General features: G+C 42.9%; 1 protein-coding gene across 2 annotated transcripts in view; it reads left to right on the top strand.

The window, feature by feature from the left end:
- LEXM (lymphocyte expansion molecule) overlaps positions 1 to 24,443 on the top strand; it is a 40,764-nt gene that overhangs the window by 12,105 nt on the left and 4,216 nt on the right. For both annotated transcript variants that reach the window (XM_051995219.1, XM_051995217.1), the window contains 4 exons: positions 2,391 to 2,513; positions 6,707 to 6,844; positions 12,443 to 12,586; positions 22,239 to 22,400. In XM_051995219.1, the coding sequence (XP_051851179.1) occupies positions 2,391 to 2,513; positions 6,707 to 6,844; positions 12,443 to 12,586; positions 22,239 to 22,400 (567 nt within the window). The remainder of the gene's footprint in view (positions 1 to 2,390; positions 2,514 to 6,706; positions 6,845 to 12,442; positions 12,587 to 22,238; positions 22,401 to 24,443) is intronic.

Here is a 24,443-nt window from a genome sequence, read left to right as displayed (position 1 = left end):
TCCCCTTGTGACCTGGGGAACATTAGAATCGATCCCTCATTTTTTTGGTAGGTGAACATGCATTTATTAAGTACTTACTGTATACCAAGCACTGTACTAAGGAGTGGAGATAACAAAGAAAAATAAAAACTTCCTGCTCTCAAAGAGTTCACAGTCTAATGGAGAGCTATTAGAAAGTAACCAACACAGAAACTAGCATTAAGGGGAATCAAGAATGACTTCCTGTACTGTAGTAATTTCCCTTTGTGACCTGGGGAACCTTAGAATAGATCATTCATTTTGAGAAACAGCCCCTCCCACTGCTATAGATGTGAAATCAGCCTTTACCTAACTTTCCTGTCCTGTTCCTTGTTTTGCTTTCTGGGGCCAAGCAGAATGTCACTAATTCTTCTTCCACAAGACAGCCCTTCAGATACCCAATGGATGACAATCATGTTTCCACTAAGTCTTCACATCCCAAGACTAAATCTTCCCAGAGAACAGACCCTAGATGAAAAAAAGAATGAGTTCTGGGTAGAGCAAGCAGGTTCCAGAGTAGATTTTTTAGAGAAATCATGGTAATTGATAGAGTTTCTAGGCTCCCCCAACCTTAATAGAAGGTAACCCACTATCTCCCAATTCAATGTACTTTTTTCCTTTTTTTTTTTTTTTTTTTTTTTCTTTTTTGCTGGGGCAATTGGGGTTAAGTGACTTGCCCAGGGTCACACAGCTAGGAAGTGCTAAATGTCCGAGATCAGATTTGAACTCAGGTCCTCCTGACTTCAGGGCTGGTGCTCTATCCACTGCACCACTTAGCTGCCCTTGTACTTTTTTCCTTAACTTCTGTCTCATAGAGTCTTTCTCTTCCTTTGGGATGTGGCTCAGGCTCTCTAATTTTAAAATAGAGAAAAAATATTTAAAATACATTGTATTCATTATTTATTTTTGACATTCAAACTTTTTTGAGTTCCAGATTCTGTTTCCTTCTCACCCCTCCCCATCCATCGAGATAGTGATATGGATATCAATTACACGTGTGAAATCATACAAAACAGATTCCCATAGTACAAAAAAAAAAAAAAAGCGAGAAAAATAATGTGAAATCATGATGCTTTGATCTGCACTCAGACTTTGCTAGTTCTCCCTCTGATGATAGATAGCACTTTTCGTCATGGATCCTCTAGGATCGTCCTGGATTTTGGTTCTTGATGAGAGTAGTTAAATCTTTCACAGTGGATCATTGTATTATATTGCTCTTAATATATACAGTGTTCTCATTTTATATCAGTTCACATTTTTGTTTGTCTGAGGTTTGTGTGAAACCACCTCCCTCTTTATTCATTCATTTATTTTTGCTGAGGCGATTGGGGTTAAGTGACTTGCCCAGGGTCACACAGCTAGGAAGTGTTACGTGTCTGAGGCTGGATTTGAACTCAGAGCCTCCTGATTTCAGGGATGGTGCTCTTCCCACTGCGCCATCTAGCGGCCCCCCACCTTTTATTTTTTAAAGCACAATTATGTTCCATTTCCTTCATTTGCCACAACTTGTTCAGCTGTTCCCCAGCTGATGGGCATCCACTCAAGTTTCCAGTTCTTTGCCCCCATAAAAAGAGTTGTTAGGAATATTTTTGTACAGATGGGGGCTTTTCCTTGTCTCTGATCCCTTTAGGATTCCGACCTGCTAGTGGTATTGCTGGGTCAAAGGGTCCAGTTTTAAAAACCTTTAGGTATATTTCTGAATTGCTCCCCAGAATGATGAGATCAGTTCACAACTCCACCAACAATGCATCAGTACCTTAATTTTCCCACGTTCCCTCCAACATTTGATATTGTCCTTTTTTTGGGTCATATTTACCCATCTGAGGCAGTACCTCAGAGTTTTAATCTGCATTTTTCTAATTAACAATGATTTATTTTTCTGAAAACTGCCAGGAGCTTATTTCTGAATGAAGTCTTTCCCAGTCTCACCTTCTTGGGTCTTCCCTTCCCAAACACCTGGTATTTCTCTATCTGATATGGATTTCTAGTTATGGATTTTCCATCTGCACTGTGTAACCTTCGCTGTGCTTCTCTCTCCTAATAGCAGACGTTCGGATCACTTGGGTTCCTTACCCTTGTCTCCCCAGTGCTTAGCCCATTGCTTCGCTCCTGGTAGGAGCTGCTTGTTAGCGACCGGGGGATGACATCCGGCCCGCTCCCGGCCCGGCCCGGTTCCGCCGGGCTCGTGCTCAGCACTCTGGCCGCTCACAGAAGGATGGCGGGGGAGGCCGGACCGAGCTGGGGCGGACGCTGGACTCGGCTTCTCCTGGGAACAGGAAGCAAAAGCCCCAGGGTTCCCCAGACTGTTCCCAGCCGCCCCCCAGACGCTTCCCAATGTCTCCCTTAATTATTTTTCTCCTGTCTTTAACAAGGAGGTAAAGATCGGTCCAGGATCCTACGACTACAAAGACTTTGTGGAACTGGCTAAGGAAAAACCGTCCAGCAACATCGGCATGCTGAGTGCGAAAGAAGAGCGCTTCACCGCCATGGCTGGGGTAAGCGGAGCCCTCCAGGGACGGAGCCCTCCGTTCCCAGGCACAACCGGCCCGACCTGGAACGGGGGCCTCGGGGGTCACTCGTCCACCCCCACCCTCACACTGCAGCCGACCAAACCAAACAGGGGGAAGAGGCAGGGCAGTGCAGGGATCAGGGGGCTGGTTTGGAAGTTGACAGGGCTCCAGAACCTCTGCGGGTGCAGGTACGGTGGGTGGGGTTCGGAAACCGTAGTCCCTAACTTTGGGAGCCTCTTCCTCCTCCTCTGTTAAATGAGACTCAGTGGCCTCTGAAGGGCTTCTGAGCAGCTCCAGCTCCCTCGAATGCAGCTAATAAGACTGGCACCCAGCTCCCTTCTCCCAACTCTGCATCCAGGAGTGTCACGGAGCCGTGGCAGTGAGGAGGAGAGGACTAGAGGCCAGTGCCTCTGGACAGATGGACCGATGGACTGAGCGGCCGGCCTGCCCTCGCTCTGCAGAGCCTTGAATGCTGGGAAAAGTCAGCCTTTCTTCCCACGTGGGATTGCATTGTAAACACCGTCAGAGAGAGAGAGAGAGAGAGAGAGAGAGAGAGAGAGAGAGAGAGAGTGAGAGAGAGAGAGAGAGAGAGGGTGAGGGTGTGCCAGATCCCACCTGGCTGTATGCTGGGAAGAGATGGCTTGGGGGAGGCAAGGAGGCAGAGGGGAGACCCCCTCTGACCTTGGACTTGCCCCTTCCTCTGCTCTGGGAAAGGATGATCTCAAACTCAGGCCTCTTGAGACAGCGCAGTGACATTTTTGGTGTCAGAGGATCTGGATTCAAATCTTGTCCTTAGCTCTGGCATCTCAACCTGAGTCCTCATTTCCCTGGGCCTTATTTCTTCCCTTCTCCCCCCCCCCCACTGTGAGAGGAGAAGAGAGAGGTTCTGTGACCTTTAGGGCATCCCTTGAGCCTTGATTTCCTCATCTGTTAAATGAAGAGGTCAGACTAAAGGAGGACCACAGTGCCTCCCGGCTCTGCTGTCTGGGACCCCATGCAGTAGAGCTCTGAGGTTCTGGCAAACTTTTTCTAACTCTGTTCTGAGCTCCCTCCTAGCCCTGACCTCCCCTGTTCTGAGCTCCCTCCCAGCTCTGACACTCTGTTCTAAGCCCCCTCCCAGCCCTGATATTTTCTGTTCTAAACTCCCTCCCAGCCCTGACACCCCCTGTTCTAACCCCTCTCCCAGCTCTGACACTCTCTGTTCTAAGCCCTCTCCCAGCTCTGACACTCTCTGTTCTAAGCCCTCTCCCAGCTCTGACACTCTCTGTTCTAAGCCCTCTCCCAGCTCTGACACTCTCTGTTCTAAGCTCCCTCCCAGCTCTGACATCCCCTGTTTGTTTGTTTCTGACTAGGTAAAAGAGGCCATTCTCTGCTTTATTTCTTGCCCACCCTTTACCACTGAATGGGTGTTGCCTCAGTCAAACTGAGACCTGTTGAGCCCTTAGCTCCACAAGACCTGGGCCCGGGGCTTCGGGGCCACCTCCAGGGTCCCGATCTGTCTCTGGCCCGGGTCCCAGAGGCTCTGGAGGGGAAAGGGTGCCCTTGGCCAGCCTCCCTCCCTCCGATTCCCTGCCGTCTGGGCACGTTCCCCTGCGGCCCTCGAGGCTCCCCAAAGTCAGACGGTCTTTCCCAAGACTCCGCGGGTTTCAGAGGCAGCGGGCCCTCCGCAACGCCCGCCCCAATCTCTGCTCCCCATCCCCTCCCCCTTGGCTGCGCTCCCTTTCTCCCTGTGGGCACCAGGGCTTGCCTGACGCTCCCGGCGCTGGGCCGGAGCCGGCTGCCGCCTCCCTGCTCTGTGAGGCTGCAGTGACCTGCAGTGGGGATGGAGGGAACGGCAGGCGCGGAGGAGGCCGGGCCGGGGCCGCCTCCCTGCCCGTCGCTCCTTCCTTGGGGCTCCTGAAAGCGGCTCCGTCCGCCCGCTCGGGACCTGAGCCCGGACCGAGGCCGAGGGTGCTCTCCACCAGGGCCTCCTCCAGCTCCCGGAGGCGGCCAGCGGCAGCCGGGGGAGAAAGAGAAAGGGGCAGGGGGAACGGATGGAGGGTCCGGAGAAAGAGCTTAGAACGCAGAACGTCAGGGATGGGAGAGCCTTAGAACCGGGAACGGCAGAGCTCGGGGAGGGCCAGGAGAAAGCAAAAGGGGAAAGAGGGACGAACGGAGAATCCGGGGGGAAAGACCCTAGAACATAGAGCGTCACAGATGGGAGAGCCTTAGAACCGGGAATGGCAGAGCGGGAGGGATAAGGAAGAAGATGAGACAGCCAGGCTCCCCTGCATGGGTTCTGCAGCCCACGTGAGGAGGACTGAGTTCCCCATAGCTGTGGGTGGGGTTGGGAGACGGCCGGGAGCGGTCAGTTCCCAGGTTCTAACGTTCTAACGCTGCGTTTGGTCAGAATGACGAGAGCAGCACTGGACCGCGGGGGGTGGAGAGAGATCCCGCTTGGTTCTGAGGGCGTGAGCTAGCGCCGGGAAGTATGGCGAGTGGGAGAGTGAGGGAGGACCGGGCGTTAGCCTCCGCCAGTGCACTGAGAAGCAGACAGGGGCGCCCTGGAAGGGGGCTCGGGCTGCCGGGACGGCCCCTCACTCTCCGGGCTAGGGCCCCTACAGCTGGTGATCGGCACCGGGTGGGGCTCGAGCCCGCAGCAGCAGGAAACCTGCCCCCAGCATCCCCCGGAGCGCCGGGCCCGGGCTAAAAGCCCCCAGCAGAGGGGGCTCAGGCCCGCCGCACCCGGGAGCATCCTCTGAGATTTCTGGCCCCCTCCCCCCCTCCTCCCCAGCTTTTGTGTAGCACCGCAAGGCTGGCAAAGCCCTGGACAAATCATTTTATCCTTCTGACCACTCTCCAAGGGAGAGCATGTGATTATGTCCATTTTACAGATGAGAAAATGGGTACAAGGGAATTGACTTGCCCAGGCTCTCGGGGAAATTTCTAAGGCAGAATCAGAACTCCTGACTGTGGGCAGTGCTCTCTGCCTTGTGCCAGCTACATGCCAGTTCCTAGCCCCGGATCTTGGGGAATTGGTGGAGTTCAGTTTTGTTTCTGCATCCCCTGTGCCTAGCACATAGTAGGAGCTTAATTAGAGGAATCGGTGATCCAAGTTGTCTCCCCAGTATAGCTTCATTTTTGTTTTTAATATCCCTAATGCCAGACACAGTGACCGTCACATGGTAGGCACTTAGTAGGTGCTTGTCTCCAGTGCCTGATATAGTGCCTGTCTCTAACACCCGATACAGCGGCTGTCCCAGAGTAGGCATTTAGTAGGTGTCTGTCTCCGGTGCCTGATACAATGGTTTAATGTTGAAGTGCTTGACTAGTTGCTTCAGTGATTGAAATAGAGAGAGAGGTTTGAAGGAAAAGTGAAATCAGTTGTCAGCTTAAGAAGACTAGGTCCCAGGATTGGATTTCCAAAGATGAGCAAAGGGAATGGGGGGGGGGGGAGTTAGCTTGTGTTTTTTGTTACTGTTACGTCACGTCTGACTCTTTGGGACCCCATATGGGGTTTTCTTGGCAAAGATATGGGAGTGGTTGGCCGTGGCCTTCTCCAACTCATTTTACAGATGGGGAAACCGAGGCAGGCAGGGTGAAGGGATTTGCCCAGGGTCTCACAGCTATCAGTGTCTGAGGCGAGAAGATGAGTCCCCCTAATTCGAGGACTGGTTTCTGTGTACTGTGGTTCCCCCTAGTGGTCCCCAATAAAAATTAAGGTAATGCTTAATGGCAGAATGAAAGCTCCCTGAACACAAGCAGGATTTCATGGTTTTCTCCATCATAGTTAGTAATAGCCTGCACATTGTGCTTTGCAGAGTGTTGTAAATGCTCTTTCCTTTTATCCTCACAGCTTCCTTGGGAAGTTGGTGCAGATCTTATCCCCCTGAGGGGAAATGACTCGCCCAGAGTAACATATCCCATGTATATCTGAGCAGCCCCTCGTTTAACACAGGAGGAAACGGAGGTACACAGAGTTGAAATGACTTGACCAGGAACTCAGGGGAGAAGTCCATTCTCTTTACACCGTAATTTTCCGCGTTGTTTAATCTTGGTTAGTTTGGTCCTTGCTTCCATTTAGTCTAAGGGAGGACAGGGCTCCTGGAAATGACCGTGGAAGAGCAGCCGGCGAGAAAACAAAAGGAGTAACTTGGCCGGGGACACCGTGACGCTTGTTCCTTCTCTTTCCCTGGCAGAATAATTATCCTGGCCCTGGAAATTATGGAAAAGGTGGGAACCCCTATACGGAGATGGAGGAGAAGGCCTGGGATCGAGCTCACACCAAAGGAATTATGGGCACCAAGGCCAAGAAGAGCTTTGAACTCTCCTCTGGGGTGAGTCTGTGGGCTTTGAGTCCCCATTTCTTTTCCTCAGCATCTACTCATCATCAAATGTTTATGAAATGTCCCCCAGTATAGGGTCTGTGGCCCTAGCACTAGCACCAGAAGTAAGGCCCTTGGAGGGGGAGGGGAGCTGTATGTTCCTCAGTTGTTCTCCGAGGCTCGGGAGGTGGAGATGAAGGCTCAAAGTACACGCTCAAATGCCTCTATTTTTATTATTGTTTTAAAATTGTTTCTTACTCTCTTTTGTTTTTGTATTACCTTAATTTCCCAATTTATTCTGAGTGACAACAAATAAAGAGGAAACTCATAAAACACACACACAAAGACACATACACACACACTCACACTCACACACTCACTCACACACACACACACTCACACACACACACACACACTCACACACACACACTCACACACTCACACTCACACACACACTCATACTCACACACACACACACACACACACTCACACGCAAACATGAAATGTCTCAGTATAGTGTCCCCCCCCCTTCAAAGAATGGTTCCCTTTCTCTGGGGTCACTGTAATTACACAGCATCTCACACTCCTTTCCACAAATTGAGATGAGGATCAGAGAATGCTTGTACCTAAAGGGACCTTGGCGAGCAACTGGTCCAGTTTCCTTATTTGGCAGAAGAGAAAATGGTGGTGACTCAATTCAGGCTTCCCACGTAAGTAGCAGGGTGAGATTTGAACTCGGGTCCAGCCAATCCATCGGTGCTTTCCCCCATTATGCCTCATAGGTCACTGACCTCTCTTGTTCCCTCCTCTGAGAAAAGTAGAGAAGGAACTAGGGAGAAGGAAGTCATCATGCTCTGAGGGAGGAGACAGGAATGTCATTGTTCAGTCACATCCTACTCTCCATGACCCCACTGGGGGTTTTCTTGGCCAAGATAGTGGGGTGGTTGGCCATTTTCTTCTCTAACATTTTCCAGAGGAGAAAATTAAGGCAGACGGGGTTAGGTGACTTGCCCAGGCTCAACAGCTAGGAAGTATCTGAGGCTGGATTTGAACTCACGAAGATGACCTGTCCAAACCCCAGGCCCAGTGAGTTGTGCCCTGTAGCAGCCCCTAGCCGATGTGACTCTCAAACTTCCTTTCACATGCCCAAGGCTAGTTCCAATCCCTGTGGAACCTTCCATGGCGAGGGTCACCCATGAGTATATATCACTGTATACTAAGTAAACCCAGGTGGGTATAATAGGACACTAGATGTCCTCACCACCTTGTAGGGCTTAGCTGCAGGGAGGATTCACCTGGAGAGTAGAGAGAAGAATAAAAAAGAGGGGAATTCTGGGATGTGAAAAGTAGTCATTTTATGTCCGGTCCGCATGGTCCCACACTCCCAGCACATGACAGATGGAAGGCACCACAGCCTTCAAGGATCTTCCCATCATTTCCCTCCTTAGAAAACCAACTCTTACTGCCTTGAAAGCGGTACAGAAGCATTTTTTTTTTAATTTCATTGTATTGCCCGTCATTCTTTAGGCCCAGATGGTACCTGTCCCCTTCCCCAGATCTTCCTGATCTCCTGCAAGTCACCCACCAATCCCGTCTACCTTTTCATGTCTATTGGGGTAAGGGGTGTAGTAGGTCACCTGTGAGGCAAGGGGTCATGGGAGAGGGGACATTGCCCCAGATTTGGTGAATTTGAATCTCCTTGGGCAAATCACTTCCCCTTTTGGATGAAGACATTAGACTGACTGCTCTGGAAGATCCCTCTGGGCAAACTGCTTTCAGTTTGTTAAAAGGTTTGGGGGATGATACACTGTAATGGCCATCCTTGGCCTCAGAGACCAACATTCTTTGCAGAGCTGGGGGACCATGGTGGGGAGCACTAGCTGATCGCAATCAGTTGATGGAGAACTTAGTTTTTCCAAGCTAACACATACTAGATCCCTAAGAAATATTTACAGATTAGAAATCTCCATCTCCCTCTCAGCTTTCCTAACGGTAAATCTCTGTCTTTGACATCTGCGGTGGGAAATCAGTCTGACGCACTTGAGTAAGACCCCCCTTTTCCTGCTCCCGTGGATCCCGTTGTGTCCCATGCCAACAAACCGAGGGCACCTCTCACCCCGATATCAGCTTCCTTCCTCCTCCTTCTGGACTTGAGGATGAAGGCTCCCTAATCTAGGGCCCAGCTGAGCTCTCAGAATAACAGTAACCTCCCCCTGATCCTTGTTATATCCCCTGGCGGTTCAAGCCGGGCCACGAAGCCTTACCGGGCGTGTAAACAGCTCCTTTGGCATCATTTGCCAGTGCTGTGGCTTTGGGACTTGTGCGTCGGTGGGAATTTCCAGGGCTCAGCATGTCCCCTCACTCATCCGCTCCAGGGACGCCTGTTAAAACTCTCCGAACCCAGTGCAGACCCAGTGCTCCGTTTGACATTAAAAACGCTTCCCACCTTCACGAGCGGCCCGTCCAGCCTCGTCGGCCTCGTCAGCCTCATTAGACCACATTATGACTTATTCCTTTTTACTGAAATACTTCCAATTTTACAGTTTCTTTTTTCAGCTAGACAACAAAGTGATGCGGACTAAAGGCCGGCCAAAGTGACTTTCTCCTCGTGCCTCACAGACAATGTTGCATCTCTGATCTCTGCGACTCTGCACAGGCTGTTCCCCCTGGAGGGAGGCCTTTCCGCCCTCACCTCTCCCTCTGAGGAGATCCAAGATAGAAATCTCCATCCCCAACCTCAGTCCCACTCAGCTCCACTGATTCACCGACCCTCATTAGGGCCGAGTCACCTCCCTCACTACTTGGATCAGATACTATACCGCGCATACATACAAACATACTCACCTACATTTATACATGTGTATGTATTTATGTCTGCCTGTGTGTATATGGGTATTATACATATGTACATGCAAGAATGTGTATGTTTATACATTGCATTATGTATGCACGTATATAAATACATGCATGTGTTTGCACGGATGCACCGTGTATTGTACATGTGGATGCAAACAAGTATGTGTCTAAATGTATGCGTAGGTATACATTTATGTGTGCATGTATGTATTCTATACATATACATGCACATATAGGTGTGTGTATTATATATTTTATGTGCACTGTATGCATTTATGTATATATATAAATATGTGCACTGTATCCTTGTATATATGTGTATTCTATGTGTTTGTGCATGTGTAATGTATGTGATGTGTTACATGCATGTATGAACATCTATAAATAGATGCGTATGTATGTATTTATGTGTGCATGTGTATAGTATATTACTGTATGCATGTATGCACTATATAAATATGTAATATGTATATGTGTATTATATTGCATATGCATGAAATATAGGCATGTGTAATATACATGTGGATAGATTGCATGCATGAACATTTATAAATATATGCATGTGTATATGTATGCACACACATGTGTGTGTGTGTACACTGCATGTAAACACGTATGCATGTATAGGCCCGTGTGTTGCTGCTTATATGCAATCTAAATCTATAAATATACACGAGTACTGTATATTTATGTGTGCATATATATGTATTACAGGTACATGTGTATATACACATCTGTGCTGTGCATGTGTATATACTGCAGTGCATGCACATCTATAAATGTTGCATATGTATATAGTTATGTATGCATGTGTATATGTATGATTATATGCACATATGCATGCACATCTGTGTTGTACATGTGTGTTGCTGCACTGTGCATGCACATCTATAAACATACTGCATGTGTCTATGTGGACATGGATGGTTGGAATCCTTCGTTCTTGAAGAGGCCTCATATGACACTAGCATGTTGGGATCAAGGCCCACTGTGTGACCATGGCTGATCCGAGCAATATGAGCTCGGAAGTCTCTACCACAGGTGGGACACGGTCCATATGAATGCTGGAGGGGAGATGGCTTTAAATGTGCACTTCTCGCATTTCTTCTGAGCTGATTCACTTCTGCTTTGCTCAGAGAGCACGGTCCCTTCTCTGGGGAGGGCACGCCAAGCTGGGCGGTCCGGTGCCAGTGTCTCCCATGTCACAAATCAATCCCAACATTCTTAGAGCTTGGAAACGTCCTTGTGAGGCTTTTTCTGACCTCTCTATGAGCTTTAGTCTTGTAGGAGTTCTCCATAAAATAACCATTTGCCATTCAAGATGGCCAGCCCAATGGAGCTGCACTTTCTGAAGCAGAGTTTGAATCTTGGCAGTTTAGTTCAAGAAAGGCCCTCGTGTCTGGTCCCTTTCCTGTGGGGTGATCTTCAGAATCTCCCTAAGACAGTTCAGATGGAAGTCATTCCATTTCGCGGCATGGTGCCGGTTTACTGTCCAGGTTTCACAGGCGTACGGCAAGGAGATCAGCACAAAGATTCTCAGTTTGGTGGTCAGTCTAATCCCTTTCCTCCCCCACACATTCCCCCCCTCCCCCGAGCCTCCCAAACCCTGAGCTAGCTCTGGCAATGTGGGACAACCTCATCATCAATGTGGACGGCGCCAGAAAGTATCCCGCCAAGGTAAGTGAACATTTCCACAGCATTCCACGCTTCTTTATTTCTGCTGTAACCAGTATGGATGGCGTGGTGCAGGAGAGTGGAGAACCTCTGTTTTCTTGGTTAGCATTGTTAGGCAAAAACGAGCACAAGCAGCAGAGAATCTCAGCTTCAGAGGCCGCGTGGAACGCACGATCATCCGCAAACAAAAACACGCGGCAGTTCTCCCTCAACTTTGGTCTTAGCTTGCAGCCTTTTCATGGTAGCTGACCGTCATTCATTTTTGCCCTTATGGATGGTATCTGACAACATTGCTGAAAACGTCATGCTAAAAAGCACATTTGTATGTACACATATATACATATGTTAACAAAATAATGTTGGTTTCTCTTCCTCCCTACTTTCTACCATATTATCTCATATTTATTTTATAAGTATCCCTGTGTATGTCGTGTATTTGCATGTATATGTGCAAGTATGCACATGTATACTTAAACATACATACACACGTATGTATATATGTGTGTGTATATATATGTGTGTGTGTATATATATATGTATGTGTGTGTATATATATGTGTGTGTGTGTGTGTGTGTGTGTATATATATATATATATATATATATATATATATATATATATATATATATACATACAGAGAGAAAGTTGTCTGTCTTGTTAGAATGGAAGCCTCTTGAGGGTAGGATCTGTTTTATTTTTGTGTCCCCAGTCCTTGATTCAGAGCTTGGCACACAGAGGTGCTTAACAAAGACTTATTTATATCAGATGACTGATGGATGAGTTCTTGCAGGGGGCCTCCCTCCATGTGACCCCAAAGCCCGGCTGTACATGTCTGACTCCAATTCCCGGGTCCTTCCCAAATGCATTGGTCTGGAGCCAACACGAGGGATCCCGACATCGGCTGGGCTGGTAGTTCCATGAGGGCCAGAGCTGCTTTCCTTTTTCAGCTTCCTGGTCCCAGCTCTGAGCACGGAGCTTTGCATACAGCAGATGTTTAATTGATGCTCATCAGGCCATGGCAGACCGAACGCTGCATTTCCTTGGTGTGACCACTAAATCTTGGTCCTTCCTCTGATTCCAGGGCAGCGGCTTATCCCCAGGGACCTACACCTTCAAAAGCGGAATGGAAGAATTCCTGACGCGGACTGTCAGCAAGCGTGGGCCCTATGACCTTTTCTCGGGAGACCGGTCTATGCCCATCGCCTATGGGCATTTCGCCACCCCGGTGGGTATTCTGGCCTTCGATGGGCAGGTAACTCATTGTAGGGCATCCTCATTCACGGGGGAGGAGGAGGGCTCGGCTCGTTATGGTTGGGCTTCTCTCTAGAAATGCATCTCCCTCTGAAGTCGGTAAGGTCTGGCTAGAGTTAGGAGGGATTAATTGGCCCCCTCACCCCCTCTTTAGGCCCTGGTTATGAGCCTCAGAGCATTGAATGTTAGCATCAGAGTATGATGCTGAAGTAAGGAGAGACCTGGATTCAAATCCAGCCTCCAATATTTACTAGCTGTGTGAACCACAATCAAGTTATTCTGAGCTTGTTTCCCCACTTATGAAAATGCAGTAGTGATGATAGTGTATCCTTCACGAGGTAGTTCTTAGGTGGAATTATGTGCCATCTAGGAGCCAGTTATTGTTGTTAATCGAATCAGAGATTGCCTCCCCCCACTTTCCACTTTTGTTAGGAGGCTGAAATCAAGCTTCTGGACTATGGGCCAGTGTCTGGCGCCCAGGTCTGGAGTCAGTTCAAATCCAGCCTCAGACACTTCCTAGCGGTGTGACAACTCTGTTTGCCTCAGTTTCCTTCCCTGTAAAAAGGAGATAATAACTCCTCCCTCTTAGAGCTGTGGTGAAGATCAGGGATAATATTTTTCAAATGCTTTGCAAACTTCAAATGGCTAGCAAATATTTGCCATCATCATCATCATCATTAAGTTGCCTCTTTACGACTGTCATGGACTGGTCTGGACTTTGCCTTCTGGGGCCCAGTTTGACCAGTTTAATTCCTCTTCAATGTGACCTCCACCCGAACACTTAAAGGAAGCTGCCCTGTTTCTTCTTCAAGACATCCTCAGTTCTTTCAGTGGGTTACCTGGTGAGGTAGTAAGTGATTATGGTCACTAGGTGGCGCCATAGTGAATAAAGCACTGGACTGGACTCTGAAAAACCTGAGTTTAAGTCTCATATTGGATGCTAATTAGTTGTGTGATCCTGATAAAGTCACTCAATCGCTGTTCACCTTAATCCAGTGGAGAAGGAAATGGCAAATGACTCCAGTAGCTTAACCAAGAAAACCCTCTGGCCACTGTTGCCATGCTATGGTCCAGGGGGTCATGAAGAGTCCTTCTTAACTGAATGAGTGAACCACGAGTGAGTGGATTATCCTTTGTTGGAAGTCATGAATTAACCTGACATTAAGCTTTTCAGACAGGTTTAAGGACTGCAAAGCACTTTTCATGAATTATCCCATTTGATCGGCTCAAGAACCCCGTGAAATAAGTACTATTACTACCCCCATTTTACAGATAATGGAATTGAGGCAAGAAACTTGAAATGATGCATCCAGGGTCACACAGCTAGCAAATGTCAGAGTCAGGATTTGAATCCAGGTCTTCCTGATTTCAAATCGAGCACTTTATCCATTATGCCACCAAATTACAGATGGTATAAAATATTGATCTACAAATAATTTCTACCAGACTCCTTTCAGGTTGTCCCCCAAATTCTTATCAGCTAAGAGTTCTTCCCTAGCTAATTTTGGATTTAAATTTACTGCACTTAAGTCGTAAAGTTCAGTTATTTCTTGTCGATGATTTCTTCCATTAATCATTTTTTAATCATTCTCAGATAGCTTTGATGATTACTGCTTCATAATATAACTTGAGGTCCAAAATGCTATTCCCTCTTCGTTCCTGCATTTTTTTCTTTGTTTTCCTCGAAATAATGTTTGTTGATTCTTCAGATGAATGATATTATACTCTTCCTTCATAATTTGATTGTTATAGCACTAAATCTTAAATTAGATAACATTATTATCTATATTATATTGGTATAGCTCAAGTATGATTGTTTATCCTGTCTTTATTTCTTTGGGGAGTCTTCTATGATTGTATTTATTATTATTGTATGGCGTACGCCTTCACTTCTTGTTACCCAATCATGCACAACTTCTTGGCAAAGATACTGGAGTGGTCGGCCATTTCCCTCTCCCTCTCATTTTACAGATGAGGAAACTGAGGCAAACAGAAGTGATTTGCCCGAGATCACACAACTAATAAGTATCTGAAGTCAGATTTGAACTCAAGATGAGTCTTCCTGACTCCAGGCTTGGAGCTCACTGCACTATGGGATGGCGCCCCCAGTTGACTTTTGTAGATTAACTGCTAGATGTTTAATGAATTTTGTGATTATTTTGAATGAGACTTTGCTTTCTCTTCTTCCCTCCTGGATTTTATTATTGTAATATAGAAATGCAGTTGGGTTTTGTGGGTTTATTTTGTATCCTGCCTCTTTAGTAAAGCTATTAATTATCTCAATTGGTTTCTTTGCGGAGTCTCTAGGATATTCCAAATAAGCCATTATGTTACCAGCAACTAGGGATAATACCATCTCTTCTTTTCTTATCTTTATGCCTTTAATTTCTTTCTTTTCTTATGGCTGTGGATAACATTTTGAGATATATGGCCAGTAGCAAGAGCAGTGGGGAAAAGGGACCTTATTGCTTTACCTTTATTTTTATTGGGATGGTGTATTTCCAAATTACATATAATGCCAGCTTTGGGTTTTTAAAAGATACTTGTATTTTTTTTTTATCAAAAATGTCCTTCTATGCCTGTTTCTTGTCAAAGGCTTTTTATGCATCTAGTCAATAAATTCCCCCACTCAATAAACTCTAGTGTCTCCTATTACCTGCGGGATCAAATAGAAAATCCTCTGTTTGGCTTTTAAAGCTTTTCCCATCTTTCCACTCTTCCTATACTTTAATTCCCCTCTGTATAATCTATGATCCAGTGACTCTGGCCTCCTGGCTGTTTTGCAGACATAGCACTTAGTCTCCTAATTCTGCATTTTCTATGACGTTTCTTCAGACTCAGAATGTTCTCCTTCATTTCTGCTTTCTGCTTAGAAAACAGCTACTGCTATAGGCCAGGGAATCCAGGACAAAGAATGAGAACATTCCAGGTCTAGAGAGCAGCCCTTGAAAATGCTAGGAGGAAGGGGATTATGGGAAGAGGATGGAATAAAGTGGGAAATTACTTGGGTCTCCCAAATAACTTATCCTCAATTTGAATTTTAGAGGGGTAGAAATAATAAAAAGTCACCGTAAAACAGTTGTCCAACTTCACGATAACTGAGGAGAGATATGACCTACAAGGTAGTGGTTTGGTTAGGAGTAAGTAGAGAAATTGCAGTGTCAACAAAAAATAAGCCTTGGAGGCAGCTGTGGCACTGGCAGCCTCAGTTTCTGGATCTTTCACCCTGTGGATGGTTGAGGGGGATGAGGTGGCTGTTTGGGAGAAGACTGGGTAGGAGGTCTCCACTGCCATTGGACTTGGGGCTCAGGGCTATTGACAGGTGAAGAGGAGCAGGTATATACAAGGTAAGGGTTGCAGAGAGTGGGACCCTGCTCCTGGTTCCAAGATAGAGAAGACTACCTGCAGTAGGCCATGGGAGAGCTGAGTCCCTTGTTCTACGGCAGAGGGGCAAACTGTTGCTTGTGGAAGATGAAGATTGATGATTCAAGGGAGAGTATCTGTGGTGCCAGCAATGAGGTGTGGGCCCTGGTGATGGCTCAGGGGTGTAGGGAAATATTTGTGGTCATTCATAAACCAAGGCATAAGTAGGAAGAGCAGTGCCCATACCTGGCTTTGGATCATAGCACAATGGAAGAATCAAGAAGTCAAAGACACCCCAGACGAGCTCTGAAAACAACATTAAAAAAACAACAACCCTGAAGCTTGAAACATTATCTCCCACACCCAGGGAGCAGAACTTGACTCCTAACATAAAGTTAACAACAAAGAAATAAGCAGTTTAAAAAATGAGTAAACAATGAAAAAGAACTTGGCGATTGAGATTAGAGTTAAAATTCAGAAGAAGACAATGAAATCAGAAAAGCTGCTGGCAAAGCTTCGGAGTAAAATGTAAAATGGTCACAAGCCCCCCAAAAAAAGTTTTTGGAAGAGTTTAAAAAAGATCAAATAAGAGAAGTAGAGGGAAAATGGGGAAAGAAATTCAAGAAAATTATATATATATATATATATATATATATATATATATATATATACATGTGTGTATGTATATATGTATATCAAAAGAAAGTCAACCAAGAGGAAAGAGATTCAAAAACTTTCTGAAGAAAATTACACCTTAACAACTACAATTGGGCAAGAGGAAATTAATGATTTCATAAGACATCCAGAAATAATAAAATCAAAAGAATGAAAAAAATGGAAGAGAACACAATATCTCATTAGAAAAAAAAAATTGAACAGAAAAACTGATTGAAGAGAGATATGAGAATTGTTAGACTATTTGAAAGTCGTGACCAAAAGAAATCTAGGCATTATACTTCAAGAAATTAATAAGGAAAATTGCCTTAAAGCTTTCCAACTAGAGGGTAAAATAGAAATTGAAAAAAAAAAAAACCCATTGATCACTGCCTAAAAGAGATCCCAAAATGAAAACTCACAGGAACATTATAGCTAAGTTTCAAAACTCCAAGGTTGAGGAGAAAATAATCATAGGCAACTCAAAAGAAACAATTCAAATACTGTGTTGCTGCAAGATTTAGCCACTTTTACATTGAAAGACCAAAGACTAAAAGAGCAGGGATTGTAACCAAGATTAATCTACAACAAAGCTTATTGTAATCCTGCAAAGGAAAAACTATTTAATGAATTAAAGAATTTTCAAATAATCTCGAGGGAAAGATCAGAAAAAACAGAAAAATATGACTTTCAAATAGAAGAATCAGAAGCAGCATAAGAAGGTAACTATGAAAAACTAATCATAAGATATTTAATAAAGTTAAACTGTTTACTGTCTTAACTGGGGAACTGATATTTTATCATTATCATTATTTAAGTTATCATTATTAAAGTAATTAGAAAGAGTATACATAGATGGAAGGCTTGAATATGATGGGATGTTCTTAAAATTAAAATTGGGTAGAGAGAAAGTAAAATTGAGCAAATGATATCATACAAAAGAAGTGTGAATGGAAGTGGAGAGCTTAGGGTGGAGAGTGGCCAGTATGGAATACTCATGGATCCTCATCAGAACTGGGTTAAAGAGGGAATAACACATCTAGTCAGCTGTAAAAATCTACTTAACTTACAGAGAAATAGAACAAGGAGATAAGCTAAGGGAGAGATTCTTAGAAGGGTGTTTGATTAGTGAGGCAGTTTTCAGAAGTAAATTAGATTTAGGAGAGTTAAAGCAAAAATAATTTTAATTTAAAAAGATAAGCAGAGAAATCACATTACATAAAAAATGTACCATGGATATTGACATAATATGAATACTAAACATATATGTACCAAATGGTATAGTTTCTAAATTAATAAAGAAAAAGCCAAATGAATGATAGATTGAAATAGATAGCAAAACTATAATAGTAGGAATTTAACCTTCCTCTTTCAGAATTAGATACATCTAAACAAAAAATAATAAGAAGTCAAATAGATGAATAGAATCTTCGTTAAGCTAGATTTATATCTGGAGAGAACGGAGTGGAAATAAAACAGATTATACCTTTTTCTCGGTAGTACATAGCATCTTTACAAATATTAATCACATATTAAGGCATAAAATGGAGAAAGTAGTTTTATATATATTGAATATTCAATTTTTTAAAAAAAGAACAAATTAAATATTCCTATTTAAACATCAAATCTGGAAATCCAAATTGGGAATCCAAGTGAGATTAATAAAATTGAATGTCAGAAAGCCATTGAAGTAATAAATGAACCTAGAAACTGGTTTTATTGGGAATTGGGGGAGAAAGCAATAAAATGTCTTTAGTTAATATGAGCTTTAAAAAAGAAGACAACCAATTCACTAGTATCAAAATTGAAAAGGGTAAATTTACTGCTAATGAAGATGAAATTAAAGTAATTATTAAGAGTTATTTTCCCCAATTGTATGCCAAAAAATGTAACAATTTAGGTGAAATAAAAGAATATTTACAAAAATATAAATGCTCAAATTAACATAAAGGGAAATAGAGTATTTAAATAAATCTGTTTTAGAAAAAAGAAAGTAGACAAGCCACAAATGCACTTCTTAAGAAAAAAGCATCAACATAAGATGAATTTGCAAGTAAGTTCTAACAAATATTTAAAGATCAATTATTCCAATATTAAGAAAATTACTTGAAATAATAAAAACAGAGGAAAAAACTAAAGTCCAATTTATTTAATGAATATTGATGCCAAAATTTTAAATAAAATATCAGCAATGTGATTACAGCAATATATCACAAAGATCACACACCATGACCAAGTAGCACTTTATACCAAGAATATAAGAACAACTACTAGCATAATTGACAATATCAAGCAACAAACATCATATGAGGATATCAAAAAACCCACCTCATATATAATACTCTCATTTCCATTATATATATATATATATATATATATATATATATATATAAAATACTCATTCCCATTAAAAATGATAACATTAAAAACATGGGTATAAGTGGATTTTTCCTTAAAATTAAAAGAGGTATCTACCTAAAAACCATCAGCAAGCATAATCTAGCGATAAACTAGAAGCCTTCTCAGTAAGATTGGGAGTGAAACAAGATTCCCCACTATCACCAGAATCATACAATATTGTACTAGAAATGCTAGCAATATCATTAAGAAAAAGAAATTCGAAGAATCAAAATGGAAAATGAGGAAATAAAGCCATCTCTTTTTTCAGACAATATGATGTTGTTATACTTTGAAAATCTTAGAGATCCAACTAATAGTTGAAACAATAGTTTTAACAACATAACAGGATATAAAATAAATCTACATAAGTTGGCAACATTTATATATATATATATATATACATATCATCAATAAAGGATAGTAGGAGAAATTTCATTTAAAATAACTATAGACAATATAAAGTATCTGGGATTATACTATCTAGACAAACCCAGAAACTATGTGAATATAATCATAAAACACTTTTTATATAAATAAAGTCAGATTTAAATAATTGAACAAATATTAATTGTTCATGCATGGGCTGAGCCAATATGATAAAAATGACAATCCTCCCTAAACTAATCTATTTATTTAGTGCCATTCCAATTAATCTATCAAAAAAAATTAGTTTACCAAGATGGAAAAAAATAGTAACAAAATTTATTTGGAAGAACAAAAGATCAAGAATATCAAAGAAATTAATGAAAAAATGTAAAGGAAGGAGGTCTAACAGTAATCAGATTTAAACTGTATTCTATCGTAGTGATTATCAAAACTATATGGTACTGGCTAAGAAACAGAATAGATGAGTCAGTGAATAGAGGAGATATACAAAACATAGTAGCAAATGATTATAATAACTTTATATTTGATAAACATAAAGATCTAAGTTGGGGGGAGGAATTCACTATTTGATAAAAATTGCTGGAAAAACTGGAAAGCAGTCTGGCAGAAACTAGATATATGCATCAGTCTTACAAAATATACCAAGAGAAAGTCAAAATGGCCTAGATATAAAGGAAGACATCATGAGAAAAATTAAGAGAATGTGAAACATATTATCCATCAGATTTATGAATAGAACAATTTATGAATAAACAAGAGATAGTATTGTAGGTTATAAAGTGGATCATTTCATTGTATTGGATTTAAAAAGTGTTATAATAACAAACCCCAATGTAGCCAAGATTAGAAGAAAAGCATTAAATTTTGGGGGGAAATGTTAGCTTCTAAGGAAAAGGCTTCATATCTCAAATGTATAGAGAATGGAGTGAAATTTATAAGAATATGAGTCATTCCTTAATTGATAAATAGGTTTTTAGACCAAGCCCCATTTGGTCATTGTTTGGATTATGAATGACTCAGATTGAATGTAAATAGCAATCATTTCTGCTTTGGTCAGAAACCCTGAGGTTTTCCTCTCCCAGATTCATTCATTTATTCATTTATTTAGATTTTTCTGGACTAGGTGAAAGAGGAGATTCTTTGCCTCAATTGCTACCTAGTCTTAATCATTGAATGGGTGCAGCCTCAGTCAAACTGAGACTTGTTGAAGATCCTAGCTTAAAAAGGCCAAGGTCTCCCATTGCATTTAGGGCCATTTCCAGTCATTTTGATCTGTATTTGGCCACTGGACCCAGATGGCTCTATAGGGAAAGTGAGGCAGATGACCTTGCACAGCCAGTCCTCTCTCACTTAAATCCAATTCACTTGCATGTCACGGCATCACCTCCCTCCTGTCAAGGTCTTCTTCAAGAACAAAGGACAAATAACAAGAAAACAACAACAAATGGTCAAATAATTGAAACAAGCGATTTTTGGAAGAAATCAAAGATATATATCTATATATATATTCATATGAAAAATTGATCTAAATCATTATTGTTTAGAGAAATGCAAATTAAAACATTTTAAGATACCATCTCACACTTATCAGATTGGCTAAATGATAGAAGAAAAAAATGACAAATGTTGGAGAAGTTGTGAAAAGCTTGGGATATTAATACCCTGTTGGTGGAACTAAGAACTGATCCAACCATTTTCCAGAGCAATGTGGAATTATGCCCAAATTGTCCTAAAACTGTGTGTACTTTTTTGCCCTAGCAATACCACTATTAGATCTGTTTCCCAAGATGAGAGGAAAAAAAGAAAGAACCTCTATGTTTTACAATATTTATTTTTTTTGTAGTGGCAAAGAACTGGGAATTGCTGGGCTGCCCCTCAGTTGAGGAATAGCTAAACAAGTTGTGATATATAATTATGATGGAATACTCTTGTGCTGTAAGAAATGGTGAGCAGGTTGATTTTAGAAACCCATGGAAAGACTTACATGAAATAATGAAGAATAAAATGAGTTGAAACAATATATATTTTTCAATATACTATATTGAAAATATATACAAATATTTTGTATATATATATATACTACATATACAAATGGCAATATTTTTTGAAGAATAACCATGACTAAGCTATTCTGAGTAATATGATCACTTGAATCAACTACAAAGACCTATGAAGGAAGATGCTATCCACCTCCAGAGAAAGAAGTGACATATAGAAGTATGTAGTATATGGTTTTACATATATATGCTAACATTTGACATATATATGTATGTATATATATATATATATATATATATATGTCAAATGTTAGCGTTCTCTAATGTACAGTTGGGAGGGATGAGGGAAAGAACTCAACTCAAAATGTAACAAAAAGAGAAACAAAAAAGAAAGTGCTAGGAAATGGGAGATCAAGTATAATGCATGACGAGGCTCATTGCTCCATCACAGATTTTGTAGAGGACAGTTAAGGGATAAGAAGACGGAAAATATAGAAGTCCAAATGACCAAGGATTGTAGATGACAAATGAGATTTTATATTTGGTTTTGGAGGTGACAGGAAATCACTGGTGTTAATTGAGCATGGTCAGACCTTGGAGCCATTTGGGAAGAGCACTTTGGTCTGCGGTCATAGTCCTAGAGATAATAGTTAAGCCTGTAGAAGCTGATGGGGCCTTCAAGAAAGAAAATGTAGAAAGAGAAGGGAAGCCCAGGATCCCAAACACCATGAGCTTTGAAGTCTATCAGATTTTTGCATCTTTTCCACTGTAGGGAAAGGTAGCCGTTCTTTATTATAATTTCTCGGCATTGTTCTTGGACCCTAGAAAAAACCAACATTGGAGATGCACTCCTTCAAGAGCTTTGTGGATGAGCTAAATTCGGATGCCAGGAAGAAACACGGAGTCTTTGGAAAGTTAATCCGAAATCCACCTGTCCCCTCTGAGAGGATATACGGTTCTACTCCCAGCCAGTGGCCCATCAAACAGGTCAGTGCTCTCTGCTGCCCTTTTCTCCTTCCTTCCCAGATTCTCCCTTGTCACTTAAGTCCATGATTCAGGGTCCCTCCAGTGACTCAGGAGAGAGAATAAGAATATTTGAGCCTCACATCAATCCTGAGAGATTATTATCCCCATTTTATAGTTGAGGAAACTGAGGCTTAGATTAGCTTGACCAGGATCACACAGCTAGTGAGTGCGTGAGATTGGATTGAAATTCAGTTTTTCCTGACTGTTCCATCTAGCTGTCTAGCAGTCTCATCTATGCTGGTCTGTACATTTTTATTCTTTAATTTGCTAGTGAGGGAGAGTGAGGGACAACATGGCCTGATGATAAAAAATGGCTTTGGGGTTCGGCAGCCTGAACTTTAAAAGCTAAATACATACTTGCTCTTGCTTTTATTATCTGGCGCACAGTATTTACCAAATGTTTGTTGATTGACTCATGGTCTGCACCTTAATTCCATGGAATACAAATGGATGCTTCTTCCTCACAGGGTCTAGCAAAGCTTTGCCCGGCTCTTCCTGCCTTCCTCCGGCTCCCCAACATATAAGAGAGCATCAATCCCCCGACACTTACATCATAGTTAGTTTGGGAGTAGCCACGCCTGGGCATTTTGTAACTGAGGGTGGAGGTGGAGCGGGTTTTGTGGGAATGAGATGGGGTAACGCTGGGAAGAGGGAGGTGAGGGAGGAGGAGAGAGCAGCAGCTCCTCGGAGTGGATTCTGTTTAGAGTGAGGGAGTAGCCGTTCAGGATGCCCTCAAGGTGCTTATGACCAGGCTGTGGGAGGCAGAAGTTTCCTCCTTCTTAAAATCAGGAGGTTGGCCTAGATCGCCTCTTGGATCACTTCTGACTTTAAATCTGGAGGAAGTTGCCAGTTAATGCAGTGCTGTCTAACTCAGATCAAAATCGGGGTCACTGATCTGTACTGAGGGATCCCTGGAGACCACCCACTGATTTAGTTTTAAAATGTAACACTGGCAGTGTCTCTTTATTTTTAAATTATTTTATTTTATTTTAAATTATTGTTATATTTTATAATTATATGCAAATATAATAATTATTATGGTAATTATTATATTTAAGAATATTTCCCAATTATATGTTTATCAGGGTCAAGCCGCACCAAGGAATGTTGAGGGCCCGGGTTCCACGTTTGGATGTAATGGATAAAAAGCATCTTTGAATTTCAGGCAGATTCTGGCTGGGACCCGGGATGTTCCAGACAGCTAGCTGTCTGACGGTCTAGGTTACAGAGAATGTGCCAGCCCACGTTGGTGGGAAGAGTGCCAAATCTGGGCCTTCCCTAGTATCAGTGCAATCACAAGCTCCTTCCTTATGTTGCGGTTGGGAAGGGGACCCCAAAAGTTTGGGGTCACAGACCGGTGTGGCGAGGTGTCTTAAAAAGAATGAGCAGGTTTGAACCCATTTCCTTGTCAAGGGTCAAAGTGTATTGTAATTGTAAAGGCCAAGAGAATTCAGCAAAGAAACAGAAGCAAAGACACATTTATCCAGCTTCCATCGCTGACGTGCTAATTCTATGGCCCACAGGAGAGGTCTCCTGAATTTGGTTCTCACTCACCAGATTATCAGCCAGCAGTAAATTGAGGAAAGGTCTAATCAGAATCAAACAGATTGGACATGGGAGTTTCCTGAGGCAGACTCCAAAGCCAGGAGATTTAGGATTACTGACTTATTGTTAGAACAGAAGCCCCCACAAATCATTGCTACATTACATCATTCACGCCAGTCTCCTTTGAAGTACACGCAGTAGAACTTTGAGGATGGAGGCAATGGCCTTCTTTTGGCTATGATGGCCAAGCCTTGGCAACTAACCAGTTGTCATGGTTCTGAGCCCCTGTTAGCCTGTGCACTGCGAGGGGGGAAACGCCATCAGAAAGAGCTTGGTCATGTTTGAGGATGGACCTGTATCACCCACGGTCCTAGAAAGCGGAGCCCTCAGTTTCTCATCGATAGAATAGAGATAACTCTTAAAGCATCAATTTTTCCACCCATAAAATGGTCATGTGCC

The sequence above is a fragment of the Antechinus flavipes genome, chromosome 4 (genome assembly GCF_016432865.1).
Source record: "Antechinus flavipes isolate AdamAnt ecotype Samford, QLD, Australia chromosome 4, AdamAnt_v2, whole genome shotgun sequence".
In the NCBI taxonomy this organism is placed as follows: Eukaryota; Metazoa; Chordata; class Mammalia; order Dasyuromorphia; family Dasyuridae; genus Antechinus; species Antechinus flavipes.
This window is presented reverse-complemented; position numbering and strand designations above follow the sequence as displayed.